A 23447-nucleotide genomic window follows, 5' to 3' on the forward strand; every position below is an offset into this window, starting at 1 on the left:
AAAGGCATTTATAACTGATTCAGTTTTAATCTCAGCATATAAATTACGTAACAATAAACTGCAGTAATAATATTTTTTTTCTGTCAAATAGAAGAAGTTGATAATAAATTTATCTAAAACAAAAAATACTGAAATAAACACGAGAAAAACAGTGTCGTAGTTACAATAGAATATATGTTGCATAAGAACGAGCGCAATAAATTATTGACTTACAAAGAAACAATTACAAAAATATTTTATACCTTAAAAGCATAAACGACGAATCAAGTGTTTAATGTTTTACAGTTTAAATACCTCACATAAAAAATCATACTGCTTTGAAAATGATATAAAATTTTCAGAATTTTTATCCCTTCAAAATGGTTTTCAGGAAATGATATTTGTAATCACATTATTAAAATAAGAATGAAAGAATAAGGAACAAAATTAGAGCAAATGTTTGCTACTTTTAATTTTAAAAAAAAGCACACAGGATTTTTAAACAAACTTGAACAATGAGCAACGTTTTATTTTCCAGAATATAAATTCGAAGATGTTTTTAATTTTGCTAAATTGTATGTACAAGCAAAACAAATGCAGTAAAATTAAACTAATTCAAGAGTGATCAATTTTCCAAATATTAATTTCTGGTTATTTATACAATATTATACAATTAAAGTTTTAACGGAATCAAAAAAGCTAACCTAATATTAAACAAATTCAAATATGAGCTCTGTTGAAAATATCAATGACAGAATACTTTTGAAGTTACAATTCAGTGTTTAACAAAAGTTAATAGTTGAAAGCAAATACAAAGTATTGAATAAATTCAAGCGTGAGAATTGTGTTAATTTAAATCTGTAAATGACAGGATAGTTTTGAAGATACAATTCAGAGTTTAACGGGTTCAGTGTTTAATTTCAAATTTGAAAATAAAGCTAACGTAACAATTTGAAACAAATTCAAATTTATGTATTGCTTTATTAAATGTCAATGACAGGTTATTTTTAGGTTATAATTAAGTTTCTGAAGTTAACATTTTAAATTTAAAAATTAGGCAAATATAATAGTAAAAAAATTCAAGAGCAATCATTGTTTTAGTTTAAAATTGTCAAGGAAATGATACTTCCAAAATAGCAATTCAATATTTAACAAAATTAAAAAATTTTAAACAAAATAAGCACAGAAACAAATAAAGTAACAGACTAATTAAAGAAAGAGTAATTTCTAAAATATTAATTTCAGGTAACTTACAATATAAACAATTAAAATTTTAACGAAATTAAAAAAACAAACAAACATAATAATATTAAATTCAAATGTAAGCAAAGTTTTACTTAAAAAAAATCAAATACTTTTGAAGTTACAATTCAATTTTCAATGAAATTTTAAATTCAAAAATTAAATATAATAATGCTCAACAGAAATGTGTGCAGTGTTGAAAATATCAATGACAGAATACTTTTGAAGTTACAATTTAGAGTTTAACCAAATTTTAAACTTAAAACAAATACAAAGTATTGAACAAATTCTGTGTGTGCTAGTTTAAAATTGAATAGTATAGAATTATTTTTAAATTGCAGTTAGTTCTTAAAGAAATTTCATATTTAAGAAACAAAATAAATACTATAGTTCAAATACAAGCATGAGGATTGCTTTAGTTTAAAGTTATAAATGACAGGATATTCTTGAAGTTAACGAACGACGAAACGAAATTCTAAGATTAAAAACAAATGCAATAAATTAAACAAATTCAAGCTAGAACAATGTTTATGTGCTATGCTAAAAATGTCAATGTTCGGATATTTTTTACTAACAATTCAGTTTTTAACGAAATTTTAAATTTGAAAATAAAACCAATACAATAATATGAAACAAATTCAAATGGGAGCATTGCTATTTAAATGTTAATGACAGGAAATTTTAGGTTATAATTCAGTTAAATTTACAACTAAGCAAATACAATAATAATAAAGAAATTCAAGTGCAACCATTATTTTGGTTCAAAATTATCAATGAAATCATATTATGGAAATAAAATTTAAATATTTGACGAAACTCAAAATTTTTAAGCAAAATAAGCACAGAACATAATATACAAGCATTAGCATTGCTTTATTATTTAAAATATAAAAAAAAATTACAGTAACTTCTTTTCACAATTCTAACTTATAATTTAGACATAAAAATAGGAAAAATATTAGTACATGAAAAGTAAGTACATGTTCAATATATAGAACGTCATTTAACATATTAGTTAAAATTTTCAATTTAATTTTAATTTTCGAACCTTTTAAATGTAACAAATATAAAAACTTCAATCAAATTAAACCATTAATATTGTTTTAGATTTTAGAAATATAACATTTCATTTTTATATGTATGCAAGAACAATACTTCTCGATTAACATTAATAATTGAAATTATTTTTATAATCAAACACGTATTTCTTTATGATTGAAATCATGTTTTTAAGTTATACATCTACATGTTTGAAAATAAATTAAAATAAATTTGGGAGGAATAAAATGAAGGAAAAATATTGTAAATAAAAAATGCAATTTCGGCAACTCTTAAAATAATAAAAAAACCGAATTTAAATATTTTAGTAAAATAATCATTGGATAGTTTTAAAACATTTTTGAGAACTCCATAATTTCATGTAATAAATAGCATAAAAAATCCATAAGTATTTTAAGTATGAAAAAAGGCTAAGTCATATTTATTTCTAACTATTTTATATTAATAACAAATCGAACAATTGTTACACAATTGGCGTAATTTAGCTAACACTAATTTTTCTAAAACAGCTTAGCTTTATTTGAAATAACGGGAAAGAAATGGAACATTTAACAAAATAAATAATTTTCGATTAATGTGTAAAGCTTATTCATATCGAAAATAAAAACATTACGAATGTATTTAGATTACAGAGAAGAAATTAGATAGAATAGAATATAGTACAGTAATAATATAAACAGATTAGAATATAGTAATAATACACATTAATAACTTTAGTATGTCACACAACAACACAATGAGGTATTGTCAAAACGGTAAACTTCAACAATAACAACTTCAGAACATTTTTTTAATGACCATTCTTTTTCCTGTTTAAATATTTATTTCTAAATATTTATCCGGTTAAGTCATATTTATTTCTAACCATTTTATATAAATAATAAATCAAACAATTGTTACACAACTTAAAATAAGGCATAATTTAGCTAACACTAATTTTTCAAAACCAGCTTAGCTTTATTTTAAATTGTGGGGAAGAAATGGAATATTTATCAAAATGAATAATTTTCGATTAATGTGTAAAGCTTATTCATATCAAAAATCAAAACATTACGAATGTATTTAGATTACAGAAAAGAATTAAATAGAATAGACCACAGTACAATAATAATATATATATAGATTAGAATACAGTAATAATATACATTAATAACTATAGTATGTCACATAACAACACAACGAGATATTGCAAAAACAGTAAACTTCAACAGTAACAAATTCAGAACATATTTTTAGTGACCATTCTTTTTCCTGTTTAAATATTTATTTCTAACCATTTTATAAAAATAACTCATCGAGCAATTGTTACACAATTTAAAATAAGGCAGAATTTAGCTAACACTAATTTTTCAAAAACAGCTCAGCTTTATTTTAAATGATGGGAAAGAGATAAAATATTTATCAAAATGAATAATTTTCGATTAATGTGTAAAGCTTATTCATATTGGAAATAAAAGCATTACGAATGTATTTAGATTACAGAGAAGAAATTAGATAGAATAGAATACAGTACAGTAAGAATATAAACAGATTAGAATACAGTAATTATACACATTAATGACTGTAGTATATCACACATCAATGCAATGAGGTATTGTCAAAACGGTAAACTTCAACAATAACAACCTCTGAACATTTTTTAATGACCATTCTTTTTCCTGTTTAAATATTCCCTCAAATCTTTTACGGGTGAGCTAGGCTCCGCAATTATGCTTTCCTTTTCTAGACTGCTAATTCGAGAGGGGTTTAATGGATCGTTTACTAAACACGAATGAACGATAACATCACCTGAAATTTCCGGAGCTGCTACAACGATCTTCTGAATCTTTTTGGGTGGTTCTGCGTTGTTAGAAAGGGGTTTTTTCCGACAAACTAAAGTAGCCGAAACTGGAACCGCTTCCGGAGACGATATTACAGGTTCTAAAATGTTACTACCTGGATAGCTCCTTTTCTTTTGCAAACTGTTACCATTGATTCTAATTGAGTTACCGGCTGATGAGGGAAACCGTTCTGAAGCTAAAGTTCTCAATCTTACATTCCCTACTTGCATGTTATTTCTTAGATCAGATTCAGTTGTCCGTGGAATCCCATTTTGTATTCTGGGATAGATTAACTTTCTAATCTCGTCATTTTGCCAATTTTTTAGACATCTCACGGCATTCAGATCAAATCCTCCCGTTTCTGGAGTCTCAAATACGATTGGTTCTTGGCGAAGACATGTGTAGATAGGACTATGGTGACCTAAAGACTGTTCAGACCCTTTTTGATCAGATTCTAGAGTAGGTGATTTTGAAGTCATTTTATCTCCCTTACTCATCAAAAGTATGTTCTTTATATCTTCTACAAAGCTTACATCATTTGTTGATGAATCAATTTTAAAATCTTCCAATCTTTTCCGTATGGCTGTCAATATCAAGGAGCAATTAGAGAGATCAATGCTTTCTATTTTTGTTTTAAAATCAAGTTGGCTTAAACCATAAAAATCGCAATGCTTATTCATTGTAAGCTCACCATTATTCCTGAGTACAGACGATTCGAACAACCTGGCATTGGCTTCAGTCTGCATCAAATTCATAACCGCAAGGTCTTCGGGAGTTATTCCATCATCTTCTGACACCGGCGATGAAGGGGCGGTGTCGCACAGTTCTTCGTCGTCAGTCGCAACTTCTAACTCATCGCTCTTTTTGCTCAAGCAATGAAAATCGAATTGCTTCCGTGAATCCGATGAGAATATAGCGTTAGCTAGTGATTCATTTGAATGCAAGGACTCGTTCAGATCCATCATGGAAGTTAATTCAGTAGAATTATCTGTTACTAATGATGGTCCAACAGAACACTGTACATCGTTTGTATTTTCTTTTTTTATGGGTACTGAAGGACAATCAAAATTGAGGTTAGCAGCTTCTAAATTAATAGATGTATCATCAGCATCCTTTTCTTGCTTAATAGTCAATCTAATAGAGTCTACACATAAGGTTACATCACTTTTTACGTTGCTGTCACAATTTTTAAGAATATTATCCGTTCTATTAATCGCAATACTTTCATCCACATCTTTTTCTTTTTTTAGTACAATATCAACCTCTATTTGTTTATCAATATCTCCATCTTTTTCAAAAATCCCTTCACCACTTTGATTATCATTATCCACATTGTTTTCTATAGCACATTCTTGTCTAATATAACCCACTGTACTTACATCCACATCATTATTTTCTATTTTAACAACAAAATTGTTCACAACAGCAGTATCCTCATTTGCTTCCTTATAACTAATTAAATTTTCTAGACCTTCTATTTTATTAACAGAGTCATTTATAATGTCACCATCATGTTCCAGTCGTGTATTAGTTAAATGAGAAATATCAAAGTTTCCATCCCTTACATTGTTTTCGCAATTTTGTATAATAACTTCATCACTGATATTAACGACAGTATTATTCTGTACAGTAACTTCGATATCTTCATTCTCTCTTTTAATAATGCAATTATTCACCATGACTGTATTGTTCTCATTGCTTTCTTTAAAACCAATTTCATTTGCAACTTCAAAATTTAACACAACTTCCTCCTGTTTTATTTTTTTAGGAAATACACCAAGAAAGACAATATCATCGTCTTCCATTTCTTTTTTAACAACAAAGTTGTTCCCAGCAGCAGTATCGTCCTCATTTACTCCTTTGAAACAAATTAGATTTTCTACACCTTCCATTTTATTAACAGAGTTGTTTATAATGTCACCATCATGTTCCTGTTGTGCATTAGTTAAATGAGAAATATCCTCAATGTATCCATCTCTTACATTGTTTTCACAATTTTGTACAACAGCTTCAGTACCGATATTATCGATAGTATTATTCTGTACACTAACATTGATATCTTCATTTTCTTTCTTAATAATGGAATTATTGACAATGACTGTATTGTTCTCATTGCTTTCTTTAAAACAAATTTCATTTCCAGCGTCAACATTTACCACAATTTCCACCTGTTTTATTTTCTTAGGATATGCACCAAGAAAGGCAATATCATCATCGTCAACAATTTCCACCCTTCGCTTCACCGCTTTAAAACCTTCTGCCCCAGGCTCAACTTTCTCAAACTGTTTTTCAGACATCTATTAAAGAAAATAAAAAAATAATTATAAACAGTTATACATTTTTAATTGATTATGTAATTACACATTTTTAATCATTGTGCGTTTACAGGAAGTCCAAAAAGTATGAAATCTATCAGGAAATGCACATCGAAACATAAATTCACGCGTTACGCGTTTGAATACTAAACGCGTGAATACAAGTTTTCACAATGATACCAAACTCGATATTTATACGACATTTACATGCATACGAGGTTTTTACAATGAATGCAACGATACTAAACTAGACTCCTCAAACCACAACCCTTTGGAGATGGGATGAGGGGCAGTTTAAAAATTATAAAAAATAATCTCCAATTTTTATTGCAAATTTGATTATTCCTGATATAAGTGTCTCAACAACAATTTTTGCTTTCTGAGTGCATAGATGGCGCTGTAATCACTAAATGAAAATGGGATACATTTTTTAATATGCATTGATATCACAACATATACCAACCTAACTTGATGTTTATACAATGCATGCATTTGAGCCGTGATGGCTCAGGGGATAGAGCGTCCGTGTTCCATTGAGGTGAACTGGGTTCGAATTCCAGTGATGGCTGGTCGATGCGAATTCCACATCCGGCTTGCACCGACCACACTGCAATCGCAAAAGGCCCACTATCCCTGCTTTACAGCAATGACAAAAGTCTACAGCAAAATTTAACTTGAATAAAGCATAAATGAAAGTACATAAATGATCACACTACAGTTTCAGTTCTGTAAACAAGAGCCTTCCTTAATGTCAAAACACCGACTAATCATCATTTGGTGTTTAGACTCTTGTTTTGAAGGTTCTTGTTTATGGAAATGAAACTATATTATGTCCATTTATGTACTTTTATTTGTGCTTTATTCATGGTTTTGCTCTGATTTAATCTACATAGCAGAAAGTATACCCAATCTTCTGTAGAATGACTAAAGAGTTCACAAGTATAAAATAGTATTTTTATACAGATACTTTCATAACTTCTGAACTATTAGTCCCGTTGACTTCAGTTCAGTTTCACATTATTCAGCTGAACAATAACACATCGCAAACTTATTTAAGCATATTGAGGCTAAAGCACAATTTCTAAAACTATTTTCTGATTAATTATTTCCTTTTTAACGACATAGGAACGAGCTTCAAAGTTCAGAGCGCGTAATGTAAAAATTGAGTAAGTTATCATAGATTTGTGATTTAATTCTGTTTTGCTTAAGTTTTTTTTTTATAATACACACTTAAGTCTGTAAGCAAAAAGTACACCACACACATCTTGTTTTTTTTTTTTTTTAATAATTCGTGAAAAAAAAGGGATTTTTCTTCTGAAAAAAATTTACCAGCCAAAATTACAAAATTATCCCTCTACTCCAAAAAGAAAACCTTATGGAAAATACTTCTTACTGAAAAAAAATTCTTTTTATTTATTTCATGCAGCGCCAATAATCGATTCACTAGTTTCAAATGACAGAGGTTAAGTGAAAACATGGGAATTTTTCACAGAGTTACAATTATATCTAATGGTGATTCCTGTTCCTAATATTCATTGCAAAACTCTTCTGAAAATGTGTTTGAAGCTGAGTCTTGACCGAAGCTGAAGCTTCAAATTTTCCCATTCTCCAACAATTTCACTGTATCCTGGAGATATTCCAGAGACCTGCCGCAATTTCTGTTTGCCAAGTTGCTGGAAAAAGACGATTATTGACATGCAAATACATTTATAGTTATTTAAGATCAAATACGCAGGTGGCTGAACTAGACACAATTATTTTTTTATAGGAATTAAATTTGTATTTTCTGTGTGCAATGTTGAAAAGCATTGAATTATTGAATAACAGGTGAATAACATTTGTAAGGGAATTAATGAATTAGAGAAAATAACATAAATTATGGGTATGTTTAGTGTACTCCACTGTTTTTGCTTACACTTTTATCTCAACATAACTGATACATATTAGTTTATAGCATGCTTTCATGATTTTTATTTCAAATTAGGCAGTGGTATGTAAAATAAAGCAAAGAATTTTGAGTCCCTCCTTCGAATAAATTGGTAATAGTAAAATAATGCTGAAACATATGTTCATTTTTCGTTCTGAAAATGTCCCTTACCTGGCTCTTCCACTAAGTTTTTCAATTAATAAAGTTAAAATAATTCTTAAAGCATTTATTTAATGTTATATGTTGTAATCTTCGGTGGCTTTACGTTATTGAAGTCAGCAAAGCTCGTTGCTTGTAATTCATACCATTGGAATAAAGATAAATTGTATTTAGCATTTCGTGGCATGATGCTACTCCTCGCTGCCGATTTATGATAGTTAAAATTTTCCACCATTAAGTGATTTTCTCAGGTACATATCCCTTTCGAGAGGTCGTAAGACAATTAATTCCAAAGTATAAGTATCAAAACTGATTGGTGTTGTCTTAAAAATCACAAAATATTTCAATATAATATTAGATACCTATATAAGCATATTTGGTACTCATTAACTTTTGAGTTTATACAAATTTGTAAGTGGCAGCCAACCGAAGAATTTTAAAAAAAAAATATTTTTGAACTTCATAAGGATTTTGGAGCAGGACTATTTTTCCATCTGACCTTTAATTTACTGTTAAAATATTTATAAGTAACGGTGGGAAATAATTTCTTTTAATTCTGTTTCCTTAAAATATTAATACACTATCTTAGCTACCACTGAAAAAAATATTTTCTGAAACTACGGAAAACCAGTTGTAAAATTCTTATAAGTACAAATTCACCAATTACCATATGAATTCAGCAGCATCTGTGAATGGCGATTTTTTACGGTTTTCTTAAACGAATTTCCCATTAATCTTTCTTCCATGAGCTTGGCTATTTAGCACATAACTTATTTTATTCTATTTCAATTAATCACATTAACGTTATTAGTATCATTATTGTCAATAATAATATGCAGATTTTTTTACGGTTACAGAAAACGCGAAAGATGTATCTTTTCCACTTATTTTAACGTTTTTAGTTCAGAGGTTACTTTTTTTTAATTTCAATTAATACATATTACCAACATTAATTAAGCATCATTGTCGTCAAAGTTAGTATGGCGAATTTTTACGATTATCTAGACAAATACCTTTAACTCCATTTCTTTTACTTTGTCATACGTTAGCTTATTTCTTTTATTTAAATATGCATACATTGCCTTAATAATTTAAGCATCATAAACGAATTAATACCACTTTCCCCTTATTTTTTTTTCTTTTGAATTCATAAATATTTTCTTTCTATTCCATTACCGTTGGTTTCAAATAAGTAATTTTTTGAAAACACGCTTAAAAGAATTATTATAAGCTAGGAGGCTTCGCCCCCTGCTCGCTGGCGCTCACCAACCCCCGGAACTGCTTTCACAGTTCATTTTAATGTTGTGATATTAACTGCTATAAGTATTAACTGCTTTCACAGTAAATATTTAACTGTTGTGAAAAGAATCTTATTTAGTTGTACAAAGTACTTCAGCCAAAATTTGGGAGCCACGTAAGAGAATTATATTAGATCAGAAACACATCATTAAAAGGCAGAATGCTTTGGTGTTTTCAAAACAAAGCAAACGTTGCCACCGGCGGAAAAGAGATACAGCCAAAATTTGGGAGCCACGTAAGAGAATTATATATAACTAGGAGGCTTCGCCCCCTTTCTTTTATGTACACATTTCTAAATGTCAGTATTCAACCACAAAACAACTTAAAGTCCTCAAATTTAGCATGAAGTTGTAGTACTGTAAAATTAAAACAATATTTTTAATCAATGAGTCAAATTCTTCAAGAAGCAGTTGTAGAAGTAGGTTGTTTATTTAAAACCTTTTATAGAATTTCTTTAAGAACACAATTGTTAATTTGGGCATTTGGCGATACAACACTTTTAGAATTGAAGGATTTGTTACGTCAAGCGCTCAGGTATCATAATTTTGATCTAGTTGCGCTTCTATGTCATTTTGATTTATGTTGCTAAGTTAACTTTCAAAAAATTCTATGGCTGGCAACAGCATTTTTATTTTTTAAGTTGTTTATTTTTCTTTCTTTTAGAATTCGTTATTTTTTTAGCGAAATGTTTTTTAACCTAACAGAATTCTTTGCCGAGTGTTTTCTCTATGAATGAAGAAAATAAAGTAAATATTTAATTGTTGTGAAAAGAATCTTATTTAGTTGTACAAAGTACTTCAGCCAAAATTTGGGAGCCACGTAAGAGAATTATATATATTAGATCAGAAACACATCATTAAAAGGCAAAATGCTTTGGTGTTTTCAAAACAAAGCAAACGTTGCCACCGGCGGAAAAGAGATACAGCCAAAATTTGGGAGCCACGTAAGAGAATTATATATAATAGATAAAATAAATTCGCGTGGTATTAGACAAAATAAAAATTTGGTAACGTAGATCACACGTGCTACGACGTAATGTTCATTGAATTTATCATAGCGAATATAAAATAATTAAATATTTATATGCGTGCAATAAACTATTTTCTGATCAAACGGAGCTATAAGCTAGCAATTATCACTGATGTATCTTTAATGTGAAAAATTTATTCGTTAAATTTAAAGCAATGGTCAACGCTTAACCAATCAGAAAATTCCAATTCGTCTTTTGCTCATCCTGCTGGAACGATTTTTCATAGAATGTTCCAATGTCAACAATGACCATGCTCGTGCTTTGAACTATCTGTCGGATATTTTAGCAGTCTATAAAGGACATACACACACAGACATTAATTTATATATATGTAGATTAGCCGAAAAATATTGAATTCTAAAGTATAAAAATTCTTACATCATTTTTAAGAATATACATGGAAGAATATACGGGAATGTATAATGTATGTACATACATTACGAATATACGTGGAAGAATATACTGACGATACGAAGAATTACATTGAAAGAGACAAAATTTGAGTGAAATCGGTTGACTAGCTCCTGCGAAATCGAATTCAAATTTAAAAAATTCGATTTCTCAGGAACTATTTGACTGATTTCACTCAAATTTTGAGTTTTACCATGTGAAATTACATTCTTTAAAATGGGGTAAAAATTACATACCTTACAATTCCAAATTTTTCCCACTATTATTAAACGAAACTATAAAAAATGATAAATATTTACTAAAAGTTATTTTTTTACATGAAATTATCTTTAGACAAATGAATTTTATTACTTTATGCAAATATTTTTCAGTGCTCTTAGAAATCAGGGATGAGAGTAGTCAGAAAGTAAAAAAGAGGAAATTCAAGAAATATATATATATATATATATATATATATATATATATATATATATATATATATATATATATATATATATATATATATATATATATATATATATATATATAAACAAAAATTTGACGAAAAAAGTGCGATTTTTAAACTTGTAAACCATGTGATTATAAATCCCGATATGAGGCTTTTAAATCACGTAAATATGAAACTCTACATCAAATTTAAAAACTGCGAAATTACAAATCATGATGCGTAATTTTTAGATCACGATGCATAATTTTTAAATCGCCCGATATTGCAACCTCAAAAACGAATCTCGATATTGGATTTTAAGCTCGCGTGAATACGAATTGCTACATAGGGTTTTAAAAGCTCGTAAATACAAATCACGATATTGGTTTTTTAAATCTCGTAAATAAGAATCATAATGTACGATATTTAAATAGCGTAAATAAGAATCGCAATGCGCAACTTTTAAATCGGGTAAAAACGAAAATCGATGATTGATATTAAAATCGCGTGAATAAAATCGAGATATTTGCTGAGTCTGGACTTGGGATTTCTTAAGGGGTGTTTGTATTGTTTTTGTTCAGACATAATAAATAAAAATTTACAAGATTAATTGAATGAGCAAATAAATATTTTCACCGCAAATCAACCTCTATTTTTTTCTGTTTTTTTGTTTGTGTTCACGCCAGAATACAAGAAGCAGCGACGTCTGAATTACGAAAATACGAGCTATCCCGCCGACGGATAAAAAATACAGAAAATCTCATTTTCTGTGCGTGAAATCGGAGAAAATAGCTAATATAAGTAAAAATGCGGAGGGTTTAGCAGCTAGGACGTAGTTTGAATTTTCTGTTTATCTTTGAAAATCGCAAATAAAATAATTATTTAACTTCAACGTCTGAATTTTAAAAGAAAAGTGGGATATTCATATAAAAAAAAGAAAGAAAAGAAAAAGAAACTTTTAGAGAATCGGAGTTTTGATAAAAAGGCTGAAATTCGAGAGACAAAAAAAAATCTCATCTCTAAATAAAGGTCAACCAGTTTTATCCCAAGGAAATGATTTTTAGAGAAACTTCAGACAGAGGAATAAGGACTTCAATAATTTCGTTCCGCGGAAAATTAAATTCCTCATTAAATATTTTAACTTGTGCAAAAAAAAAATTTCAGCGGAAATTAGCGGAAAAAATGGAAAAATCTGAAAAAAAAGCGGAAATCCGCTAATCCGCGGAAGAATCTCATCCCTGAGAAATTTCAAGATATGGCGAAATATGCAAAAAGAAAAATTAACATTAAGTGGTCCAAACTTTGGACAGCTTTCCTGAACCATATTTCGCTGATTGCGACTACCCCTTATATTGTGGGCGTTAGAAATCCGAATCCGTGGGAAAAAGTATGTTTATTAAGAGAAAATACGTTTTCGCGTCTGATTTCGTAATTTGAAATATCATCTGCACTAATTAATTAGCATAATTGCGGTCACCGCCTCGAACCATCAGGATTGAGTTCTAAAACCTGAAGATCCGATCGTTTGATTATAGGTTTCCCGTTTTTTACTTCGCGCACTGTACACAAATATTCTGATAAATTATATAAAATTGTTGTTTCAGTATTATATATGATTAGGAAAGTTGCTGAAATTAAGTGAAATCAAAAATGTTACCAAATCTATTGTTTGCACTAAAATCTGTAGATGTACTTACAATGCTTCGGTAGATCGTAATACGATACAATAAACAATCTCTTCTATAACCACATCTTTTTCCACATATTCTTGCAATTCCAATTCTAAGCCATTTGATTCTTATTCAGAGCTGAAACGTAAGCAAAATTTATTACCTTTGCAAATTAACTCACCAAGTCACATTAAGTTAATGAAATTAAGTTTTTATATTACGAAAAATAAAACGATAACTTGAAAATGGATTTATCATAATTACACACCTGCACTATCATCATCAATTTCATTTATTGAAGTCGACATAAAAGATGATCGATTTCCTAATTTTTTCGACTCAGAATTTCTCAAGTGTATAATTAGACAAATAATTTTCTTCGTCCAGTAAACACATTTATTGTCACTCATTTTTCGCCATTTTGTAAATATTCAGTCCAAAAACAACAAAAAAGGAATAAAATGGGAAAATGACGCACCTGGATGTCACACTAGATTAATGAAATGTAAAAATACAACAATAAAAATATAATAACAAAATTAAAATAATTAATGATACTAATTAAAACATAATTACACACATGCACCATAATCTGACTAGTACGCTGATGTCAACAAAAATAATGGCTTTCGACTCTATCAAAGTTTCTCAGATTTAGAAATAGGCAAACCAGTTTCTTCTAAAAGCACACATATTCATAAACTCATTTTTCGCCATTGTATATCCATAATCAACGCTGAAACAAAAGCAAAATAGTATAATCGCAAAATTTAACACCGCTTATCACTTTATATTAATAAAATGAAATTTAATAATAAAAAAGTAGTAAATTCTTCGAATAATAATAAGAAAAAACTTAGAACAGTCATGACATAATTACACACCTGTCTCATAATCTAGCTCATATACTGATGTCTACTTAAAAATTTTACAACTCTTACGAGTTACACAAATTAATGAACCTGTATCAAATTGAAGAGCCTAATTAGATTCTAATGAGCATTAATGAACATAGATGCAAAATTTTAAGCAAAAAGGTTCATTAAACAATAGAAACATACAAAAAAAGTGAAAGGTAAACTTAACATTTTAATCTTTACTTTAGCCATGCTCCTTGTTACTCTATGTAAAAAGATGTCGAAACGCTAGTGATGATGACGGGATGAAAAATGCCAAGATCAGTTTGATTGCTTATTGAGATTTAGTGAAGATTGAAGAATGAGAGGTCGAGAGAAAAGTCTTTTTCACGAGTAAGGGATAAACGTTAAAATGTTAATTAATGCATAACTTGAAGCCAAAAACAGATTAAAAGGCCGAATGAGAATATCTTTTTCTTCTTTTTTTTTAATCAAAATGCTTATTTTTATCTTGATGTCACTAGTTTTAAAAAACCAAACAAAATACAAACTTAACGCTTTTAATCTTCATATAATTAGATCCTAACTCAACCGTATTAATATTTATATGCATAACTCAAAAAATAACATAATTTAAGAACGCTAGCACTTTTCGTTACAATAAAATACGTTTAACACCTATGTTACATGCTCGAAAAAAAATTTTTACCTTGGATTTGCATAATTTTGTCAACATCACTTTGACAATGTTGCTCTCCATTATCACAATTAGTCTCAATATCAGAAAATTCAAGAATATTTTCAATTTTTCTATTTAAATCTTACTTTTTTAGCCCATATTTTATCTTAATATTTCATAATTCACTCTTTTAACATTTTCATTACTTGCTTATTGTTATTTGATTTAACATTCTTTCCTTTGTTTTTAGATTTCTAATTTTGATGTTTAACTTTATTTCCATTATTGGTATTTCCATTGCAATTTTTAACCTGGATTTCAGGAGAAATGTGTAAAGACAAGTTGCTTTTATAAACAAGAAAAGTGATAAGTTTTTTCTAATTTAGTACTACAGCCTGTTTAACACTATCAATCAAAAATTGAAATTCAGTGCAAGCTTTTAAACGTAATGTAGCGTATGGTAAATCCGTCTTTAAAATATAAAATTCAACCGACCTAGTTATTTTTCCAAATTTCACTTCAAGCCAAGTTTTAAGTGCAAGTTTGGTTAAATTGCAAAATACCTTTTGTTTGTTTTACATTTCTTTTCATCAATTTGCCTATTTATTGTTAAACCCAATTTGCATTTTTTTAAACAAACGAATGTTTGTTAAAATGTCAAAATCAAACCCAAACTACTTCCTATTCAAATAATCCGTGCTAATTTCCCGTCCGACTCCCATCTAAAGTGACACAATATCTTTCTTTTCTTCCATGTATATTATTTTGCAATACCTTCAAAATAAGACTTAGATCAAAAAGGTATTTAAGATTATTTCAAGTCCAAGTCATCTAAACACTCTATTTAAATAAAATAGGCCTTCCAAGGTTACACGATTTACCCACTTTCCATAATTTTCCTTTCTCCGTTATCATGGTTTCGGAACATTTTGTTTTTTTACTATTCCAGTAAGTTTAAGTGAGAAGTTGGATTTTAACGCATCAGTGGTAACGAAGGAAGGAGGGGAAAAGTGCAAAGAGTGGGAAAATTGCATTACCCTGAAACGCCTATTCTAGTTAACATGATTAGAATGTTTTGCAACAAAACTTGATTATTGCAGAGGTTCTGCTGGTATCATTGAAAACCAACTCTTACCGGTTAAATTATTATGATTTTTAAATGAATATTTTCCACACAAAAAAATTAACCTCAATTAGTTAAATATTAAATAATGTATAAATGTCTTCACAATGAAACAAGTTATTCAGACCATAGAAAATTTTCAAGTTTTATCCAAACATGTTCACCTGGGAAGTAGACGTAAGTAGTTTAGCTCAAAAAAATAAGTTATTTTAAGCATTTTTTTGCTTTAGGCGTCTAATTCTAATACAAATGAGTAAAATCAAATTTTCAAAAAACAAATTAATTTTATAAATTAAAAGAGTAAAAGGTACTTACTTTTCCTTAGTTTAATCCATAATACTGTGCTATTTCACTGTGAAGTAGGGATGCAACGAATAATGATTTGTCTGAATAGCTAAATATTCGGGCAAAAAAAGCGGCCGAATACCTATTACTCGGTGGCCGAAAAGCAAAATTTTTATTTTAATTAAATATAAATAAGTTAAGTCATTATTCAAAAATAAACCAAAACTTAACAATATTATTGGTATGGAGTTATGGGAAAAAATTGTAATAGTTACTCATTAGAAAAGGTAAATAAAAAAACTGATTAATAGTTAATAAAAAAAAGTTGTTCAAAAAAAGTGAAATGGAAAAAAAATCCTCTTAATTCTTTGAATAGAACTTTAATGCTAAAAATAATATTTTACCGAAAAACGTATCCATAAAACAACTTTAACTTTTAGAAATTCCTTGCTGTTATTAAAACTCCCAGAAAAAGATTTTATGCAAAAACGAAACTGGAGAAACAAAAATTGATCTTAATTTTTGAAAGAAAATTTTTACATTGAATATCACAACTTTCAAATTACTGTAATATGAAGAAAAAGAATAGTCAAATCCAAACCCACTTAATTGCTGCCCCAAAATTAAAGAGTCTTCTTAAGCAAAATTTTTTTAAAAGTTTTAAAAATGAACTTTTTAAAAGAGAAAAGGTAGATAGGAACCAAAACAAAAATCGTTCCTAATTCTTAAACGAAAAATTTAACGCTAAGAATCCCAATTTAAATTTTTCAGGTTGCAAAACTTTAAGAAAAAAGTGACGATAAACAAATGCAATTCTCTAGAAACACCCTTTGAAAAATCCTATGTCATGAATAAAAACGCTGATAAAAAGAAAAAATTCGTAAGAAAGCAGAAGAGAAATTTAAACAAAAATTGTTCTTAGTTCTTAAAATACAACATTAACGTTTAAAAACAGCTTTATGTTACCAGTTATTAGTCTTACCGGGCATGAAAAAAATTTATAATAAAGGAATTAAATCTATAGAAACTTAGTTAAATGCTGCGCTATAATAAAAAACACAACAACAAAAAAACAGCTAAAACGAAGCAGAAAAAAAAAACATTCTAATTTCTTAAAACAAAAAGCGACGATATTGACTTGCCAGAATATAATTTTTAAAAAATCAGTCGTACAAACTCGAGGTTCATTATAAAGTAATCTAGTTGAAAATTTTCAAATTCAGCTTTTTCAACTGTCTTTCAGAACATAAATTTGCAAGTTATAGAATTTAACAAGTACGCGTAGAAACTATTTCAAGAAATGTTTAGTAATAAAATATTTTAGATTACTCTTTATTAAATCCATTTAAATTTTAAAAAAAACTTTGCCGAACAATACTTTATTACAAAAATACTTAGCCGAGTATTTCGCCAAACATTCGGTCAACAGAATATTCGGTAAAAAGGACCGAATATTCGTTACATTCTTACTGTAAAATATTCGTATAATTCGATTTTCAAACAATTACTGAACCTTTTGTTAATGAATAAGTTTTACCGCTTTTGCAGAAGTAGATAACTTCACAGAAGAAAGAAACTTAGAAGTGGGAAAAGAATGCAACGTGCAAAGAATAATGAATAACGAATGAATGAAAAACGTGCCAAGTAAAAAACGAAATGAATATCAGTGAACAGAATAGACAATCTACACTCTGTGGAAGAAACCCTTCATGTAATATTCTCTTTCACTTGCAAACTTAATTTAAAAGTGATAGTATAGGAAAAAGGAGTTTAGCTAAACCAAGAATAAATCATGACCAAATTCTGAATTAAAAAGAAATGCAAATAAATTGCGGCAGGATTACTCTCACAGTGGGGACCTAATCTAGCCATAATTTGTTTGCATTAATAGGATTATTCATATAATTATTTGCATTGCTAGGATTACTCAAGTTCATGAAGTGGAAAACTTATACTGCCATAATCTGTTTGCATTGTGATAACATTTTACCTTCATTTGATTTGATTTGTTGGCAATTTGATAAAATTTTCCTGCAAATCTATGGTTTATTCTAGATTTATCTGAATTCATTTTTCTCTAAACTTAAAATTTTAAAATAGTAATGGAAGGGAGACAGTCATAAAAAGTTTCTCTTACGACATGGCGTCCTCATAATAACTCTTGATTTCATGGTCAGATTTTTACTCACTAAAGTGGTCACTCGTGTGTTCTCAATGTATATTCCGAATTAATTTGTTCTAGATGCATATGTGATAAAAACTCGAAACCAGATCTTTGCGTACCATACACTGACAGTTATAGTATCTAAATTTAGAATGAAATTACAAAAATCTGCTAAATTATCACAAAGAGGTGATCAGAAATTGCATATTCCGAAAATATGGCAAAAAAAAGAAAAAAAATACACATCTATATCAAAAGATTGTAGCAACGCTGTCGCTGTTTTGGACGCTCAACTTTACATTTTATTTTGCGGGGCGGCAAAAATTATAGCACTTAGAAACTTGAAATTACGATGATGTTTAGAAAAATGTACAGGAATACGCTGAAATAAAAAAATAACAATCGATATTTTTCCAATTGAGAATAGGGTATACTCTACGTTTCGTATAAAAAAAGGTAAAATTACTTGAATAAAGCAGAAACAAAGGTACAGAAATGGAAATTCCATAAAGACAGCAAATCAAAAAATAAAGATTTAATAACATCTTTAAATTAACAAATTTCTCAATTTCTTATTACTCATTTTGGGTGTAAAATCGAAAATTGCAGTTATGAAGTTTTTTGTAAAAAAAAAAAGTTTAATAAAATTTTAATCTAGCTTGTATTTGAAGCCTAAGTCAAATAAAAATTGTAACATTGGGGTCACAAGAGCTATTGTGACACATAGCTCTATAGTTATACGCAAGAGATATGTGATTTCATTCATATTTCCTATCAATATATGTTGATGATATATAAATGTCATTTCAATATTATCATTTCACTGATATATGTGATTTCACTGATGTATGTGATTTCATTTGTGTATTTACAATGTTACCTGTTAATCTGAAGTTTATTTTAAAATAATTTAAAATAATAATACTATTATTGCGCTTAGAAAAAGGAGAATTTGAAACTAAAAATATATTTTACACCATGTTGCTTCTATGCAACGTCAGTCAAGGTTTATATTTTTATTCTAAATTAAACATTAAAATTTTTCATTCATTTTTCTCTGCATAATAATAACAATCTTACATGCCTAATAATATTAAGCAATTTGAAAACATCCTATATATTTTTATAAAAAATTTATTAAATATTTAGCAATGAGAAAAAAGTTTAAAAATAAAAAAGCATATTAATATGTAACATCAGTCACCCAGAAAATATCTCAATAGACTTAGTATAGTATAGTTCAGTATCCAAATAGACTTAGTATCGTACGTCTTTTACTTAACTTAAATTTATTATTTTTTTTATATATTTTACTGATTTGTTTCTGCAGGATCTGCTACATTATGTATTTTTAAATTCATGGCTTTTCATGAATAATTTCTAGAATTTTTCATGACAAAAACACACCAATAAATTTTAAAAAGCATTATAACAACATTAATTGAAATGGTAGGTACTACCAAAACTCTTATATTCTGCATTTTCATACTTATAGATTTTAAATTTGAAAAACAGAGTGAAGAAAGAGTTGAAGCAATAAAATAACTGGTAAAAATATAAACGGAAATAATTTCTTTTTCTGCTGAGTTATATCCTAAAGATACTTTTCTTGTTCGTCTGAAAGGAAAGAAACGCTCCTGATTTTTCTGTTCTCATTTCGGAATAAAAAAAATCGCCAGTGACTGGCTTGCTTCAGTAAGAATTTTAAATTGATAAAATAAAAATAAATAAAAAAATCCTGAAATCAGAGAAGTTTAAAAGATAATTCGCTTTAGAAATGATGTTCTTTCTTTCATTTTTTGAAAGAACACCATAATTTTTAAAGAACAGGATCAAAACATTTTAGATTTTAAGAAAATATGACTGTAAGTGGCGATTTTGTTACAAATTCAAATATTCGGAACATCATGAAATTGGAGATTTTAAAAATCAGATTTTACGGCTACCTAAATCCATGACTTTCCATGATTTTTTCAAAAAAATAGTTAAAATCATGACATTTCCTGACAAATTTTGTTCAATACCGAAATTCATGACTTTCCATGATTTTTCATGACTTTCCAGGTGCGCAGATACCCTGATTTTATTGATATATTTTCTTGAGTATCTGACAACTTCAAGGCATAAATAATTTATGTTCTACATGACTTCATGCCTGTCTTTGTGTTAAGTAAGAAATATAGTGAAAATAATATAGTGAATATATAATGTAGTGACAATAATATAGAGTAAGAATTGAAATCTTTGTGAAAGAATATGGAACGTACCACTTAAGAAAATTGATACTTGACAGGCCTGGCTAACTCGAAATAGAATTGAAAAAAACAACCAATCAATCTTATTAGCAAATCGTATTCACAATTTTCTATAAACAATAATTATTTCAATAAATGCAATTACATTTTCAAGGACTGTATTAATATTATATTTATGATAATATAAAAATAAAAGTTTTTAATTTACGATTTAAAATTTAAAACACGAAAAGATATTTAATTAACTCATTCTAGGATATAAAATTTAAAAGTACTCGGTTTTACAAACACTTCTTCATTCTTTATTTACAGAAACAAAAAACTAGTTATTTAAAAAATTTTTTGCCCAAAATATATAAATTCCACGAGAGTTAGCGTTTTTTTATTATTGTGTTAAAAAAGGGTATATAGTTGATTCTTTGGAAACATGAGAATTCGGAACAAAAAATTTCTTCAAATTTAAAGTCTTCAAAATAACTTAAATTTTTTTTGTATATTTTTTAGTTACATTTATTAATATCTTACAGACGGCAGTGTAATTTATTGACATTTGCTCAAGAAAAAAAAAATAGAAATTCATCAAATTTTGAATGCTAGAAAAATGACATATTAGCTTAGAAGTTACGAAAAACAGTCATTTTAAGCTAATAGTAAGTAACTCAACTTAAGCCTTTGCGTTAGATGGACCATGAATCACTTAAATTAATTTTATCCGCTGTAGAAAGAATCAAAAATGTTTTTGTTGCCGATACGTACAGAATAAAATTGTGTATAATAATAAATCATTAAATAGGAAAAAATAACTTTGATTACATTCAAGCATATTACAATCTTATATAAACTTGGTATTAGGTTAATATTTCCTTTCTCTCTTTACATTCAACTGTTCAAAAAATTTTCTGGAAACTGTTTCAATGTCCTGGCATTCATTAGCCAGCAAAATGACAGCCAGGAAAATGACAATTTGCCATTATATAGCATTTAACTTTACTATAATTTAACCTTTCGGCCTAAGATGTTTACAGAAAACAATTCCGCAGAAAACAACGAGATTTCTTAAAATAACTCAGGTAAATCTATGTAGTTTATGTTATTAATGATTTCAAGAAGACAGAAAAGTGGCAACACAAAAACCTATTCACCTTGAAAAGATTTTTGAAATAGGTTTTGAACCAGAAAATTGACTCTTTATTCATGCAATAAGACATGTTAAGATAGGACGGTATTCTAATCAATGTATTAACATAAGATATTGATTGCTGGAGCTATCTATTTTGATTATAAATCACTGAATAAAAATAGCCAGGAAAATGACAGATTTTCTTGTGACAAACAAATTATTAACAGAAAAAATTATTTTCCACAAAGTTATAGGAAATAATACCCTCTGCATGCATTCGAGAAATGCTTACAACGGTTGAGATAAAAAAAAATTAGATTTTGAAGAATTTATGGGAAGTTTTGAAGCTAGTTATTATTGAAATATTGTTTGTGACATACAAGAAAAATGACATTTTGAAATTCAACCAATTTTTTTAAATATACAAAACAGTCAATGCTATTACAAGGTCATTTTAAAATACTAACAGCAATGCTATTTATTAAAATTTAAAAAACAATTTCTTTTAGTAGTATAGTATTAGATCTTGGAGCAAACTGTAATTTGTAGATACTTGGAGAGACTGTAAATTGTCACATTTCGTGAGAATCACCCATATAAGGGAAAGTTAATTTATTAAACTTTCGATCACACCTACCAATACGATCGAAATTACAATATAGTACATGAAAATTATAAAGGTTTCAACTCAATTTGAGCTCAAAATACTCGGTAATAAAATTACGTAAATATAAACATAATCATTGCTAAGAATTCTTCAAAAATGTATTCTACAATTTGGAAAGTGCAAAATAGTATTTAACACAGAAAAATATAAAAATGCTATCGAAATCTGAAAAGTCACTTTTGGGAAAGGATGATTTTTCAAATCTTTAACTAATTACTTGTTAGTTAATAATTACTTGTGGTTCAACTGTTTTTTTCTGTTTAAATAATATTGTCCTGAAATTTCATTAATAAATGTATTTAAAAATCACATTTTATTTTTTCAATCAAAATTTTAATTAAATAGTACACATTCGTTACTATTTCATTATTTAGAAAAACTTGAGCATTGTATATTTAAAACAGAACTGGAATTCCTTCACGGAATTCTAATTGTAAAGAATGTCTATCAACTGGAAATGTAACTCTGTTTTCAAATTAAAACATGTTCGTCCAAGTAAGCCATAAAACAGCTTAACATATTTAATTATCAGAATAAGTTCTTTAACATTAAATTTCTTAAATCCTATTTTTCAAATAATCTCCTTTCATTGACCTTCATAATACAAAAATACGAATACAATTCAGATTTGAAATTGAAAAAATTAATGCTAATCATCGTAAAGTATTCTTGTCTAAAAATTAAAATAACTACAGTAGAACAGAAACGCTTATTTCAATTGCACTTACTAGAATATAAGAATATACAAGATACTATATATTCCGAAGAGTTTGGCTAAATTAATTTGTACTAGAATGGAAATAATTGAAAAACATAACTCACCTCGCTTAAAAGTCGACTTTTGAATTGTTTTGTTTTGATAGGGCATTGAAAATCATTAAGGCTGAGATTTATCGCTCATTCGGAATTCTGACTTACAACTCAGTATTTACTTTCAATTTGTTTTAATTCATTTTTTT

At 28.1% G+C, this 23447-nt stretch overlaps 1 protein-coding gene across 10 annotated transcripts; it reads right to left on the bottom strand.

Annotated features, from left to right (window-relative positions):
- Window positions 1-3771: 3771 nt before the first annotated feature.
- Window positions 3772-23447, bottom strand: LOC107446443 (uncharacterized). Of its 10 annotated transcripts, none has more exons than XM_016061097.4 (4): window positions 23311-23432; window positions 13919-14074; window positions 13366-13476; window positions 3772-6397 (listed from the first exon to the last, which is right to left on the bottom strand). In XM_016061097.4, exon 4 carries the CDS (start codon window positions 6395-6397, stop codon window positions 3920-3922), a length of 2478 nt encoding a protein of 825 aa, XP_015916583.3. In that variant the 5' UTR covers window positions 13366-13476; window positions 13919-14074; window positions 23311-23432; the 3' UTR covers window positions 3772-3919. The 10 variants fall into 10 exon arrangements, 8 of the variants coding, with proteins under 8 accessions (XP_015916583.3, XP_015916592.3, XP_071042574.2 ...); XM_016061106.4 differs by having other exon boundaries at window positions 13915-14074; XM_071186473.2 differs by lacking the exon at window positions 23311-23432 and adding an exon at window positions 20714-20811.

The sequence above is a fragment of the Parasteatoda tepidariorum genome, chromosome 9 (assembly GCF_982258835.1).
Source record: "Parasteatoda tepidariorum strain Cologne lab strain chromosome 9, Ptep-v5.0, whole genome shotgun sequence".
Classification (NCBI taxonomy): domain Eukaryota; kingdom Metazoa; phylum Arthropoda; class Arachnida; order Araneae; family Theridiidae; genus Parasteatoda; species Parasteatoda tepidariorum.

Bases quoted from the DNA above. Each gene is read 5' to 3' on its own strand.
- LOC107446443 (XM_016061107.4), bottom strand. From the start codon at position 6,397: ATGTCTGAAAAACAGTTTGAGAAAGTTGAGCCTGGGGCAGAAGGTTTT.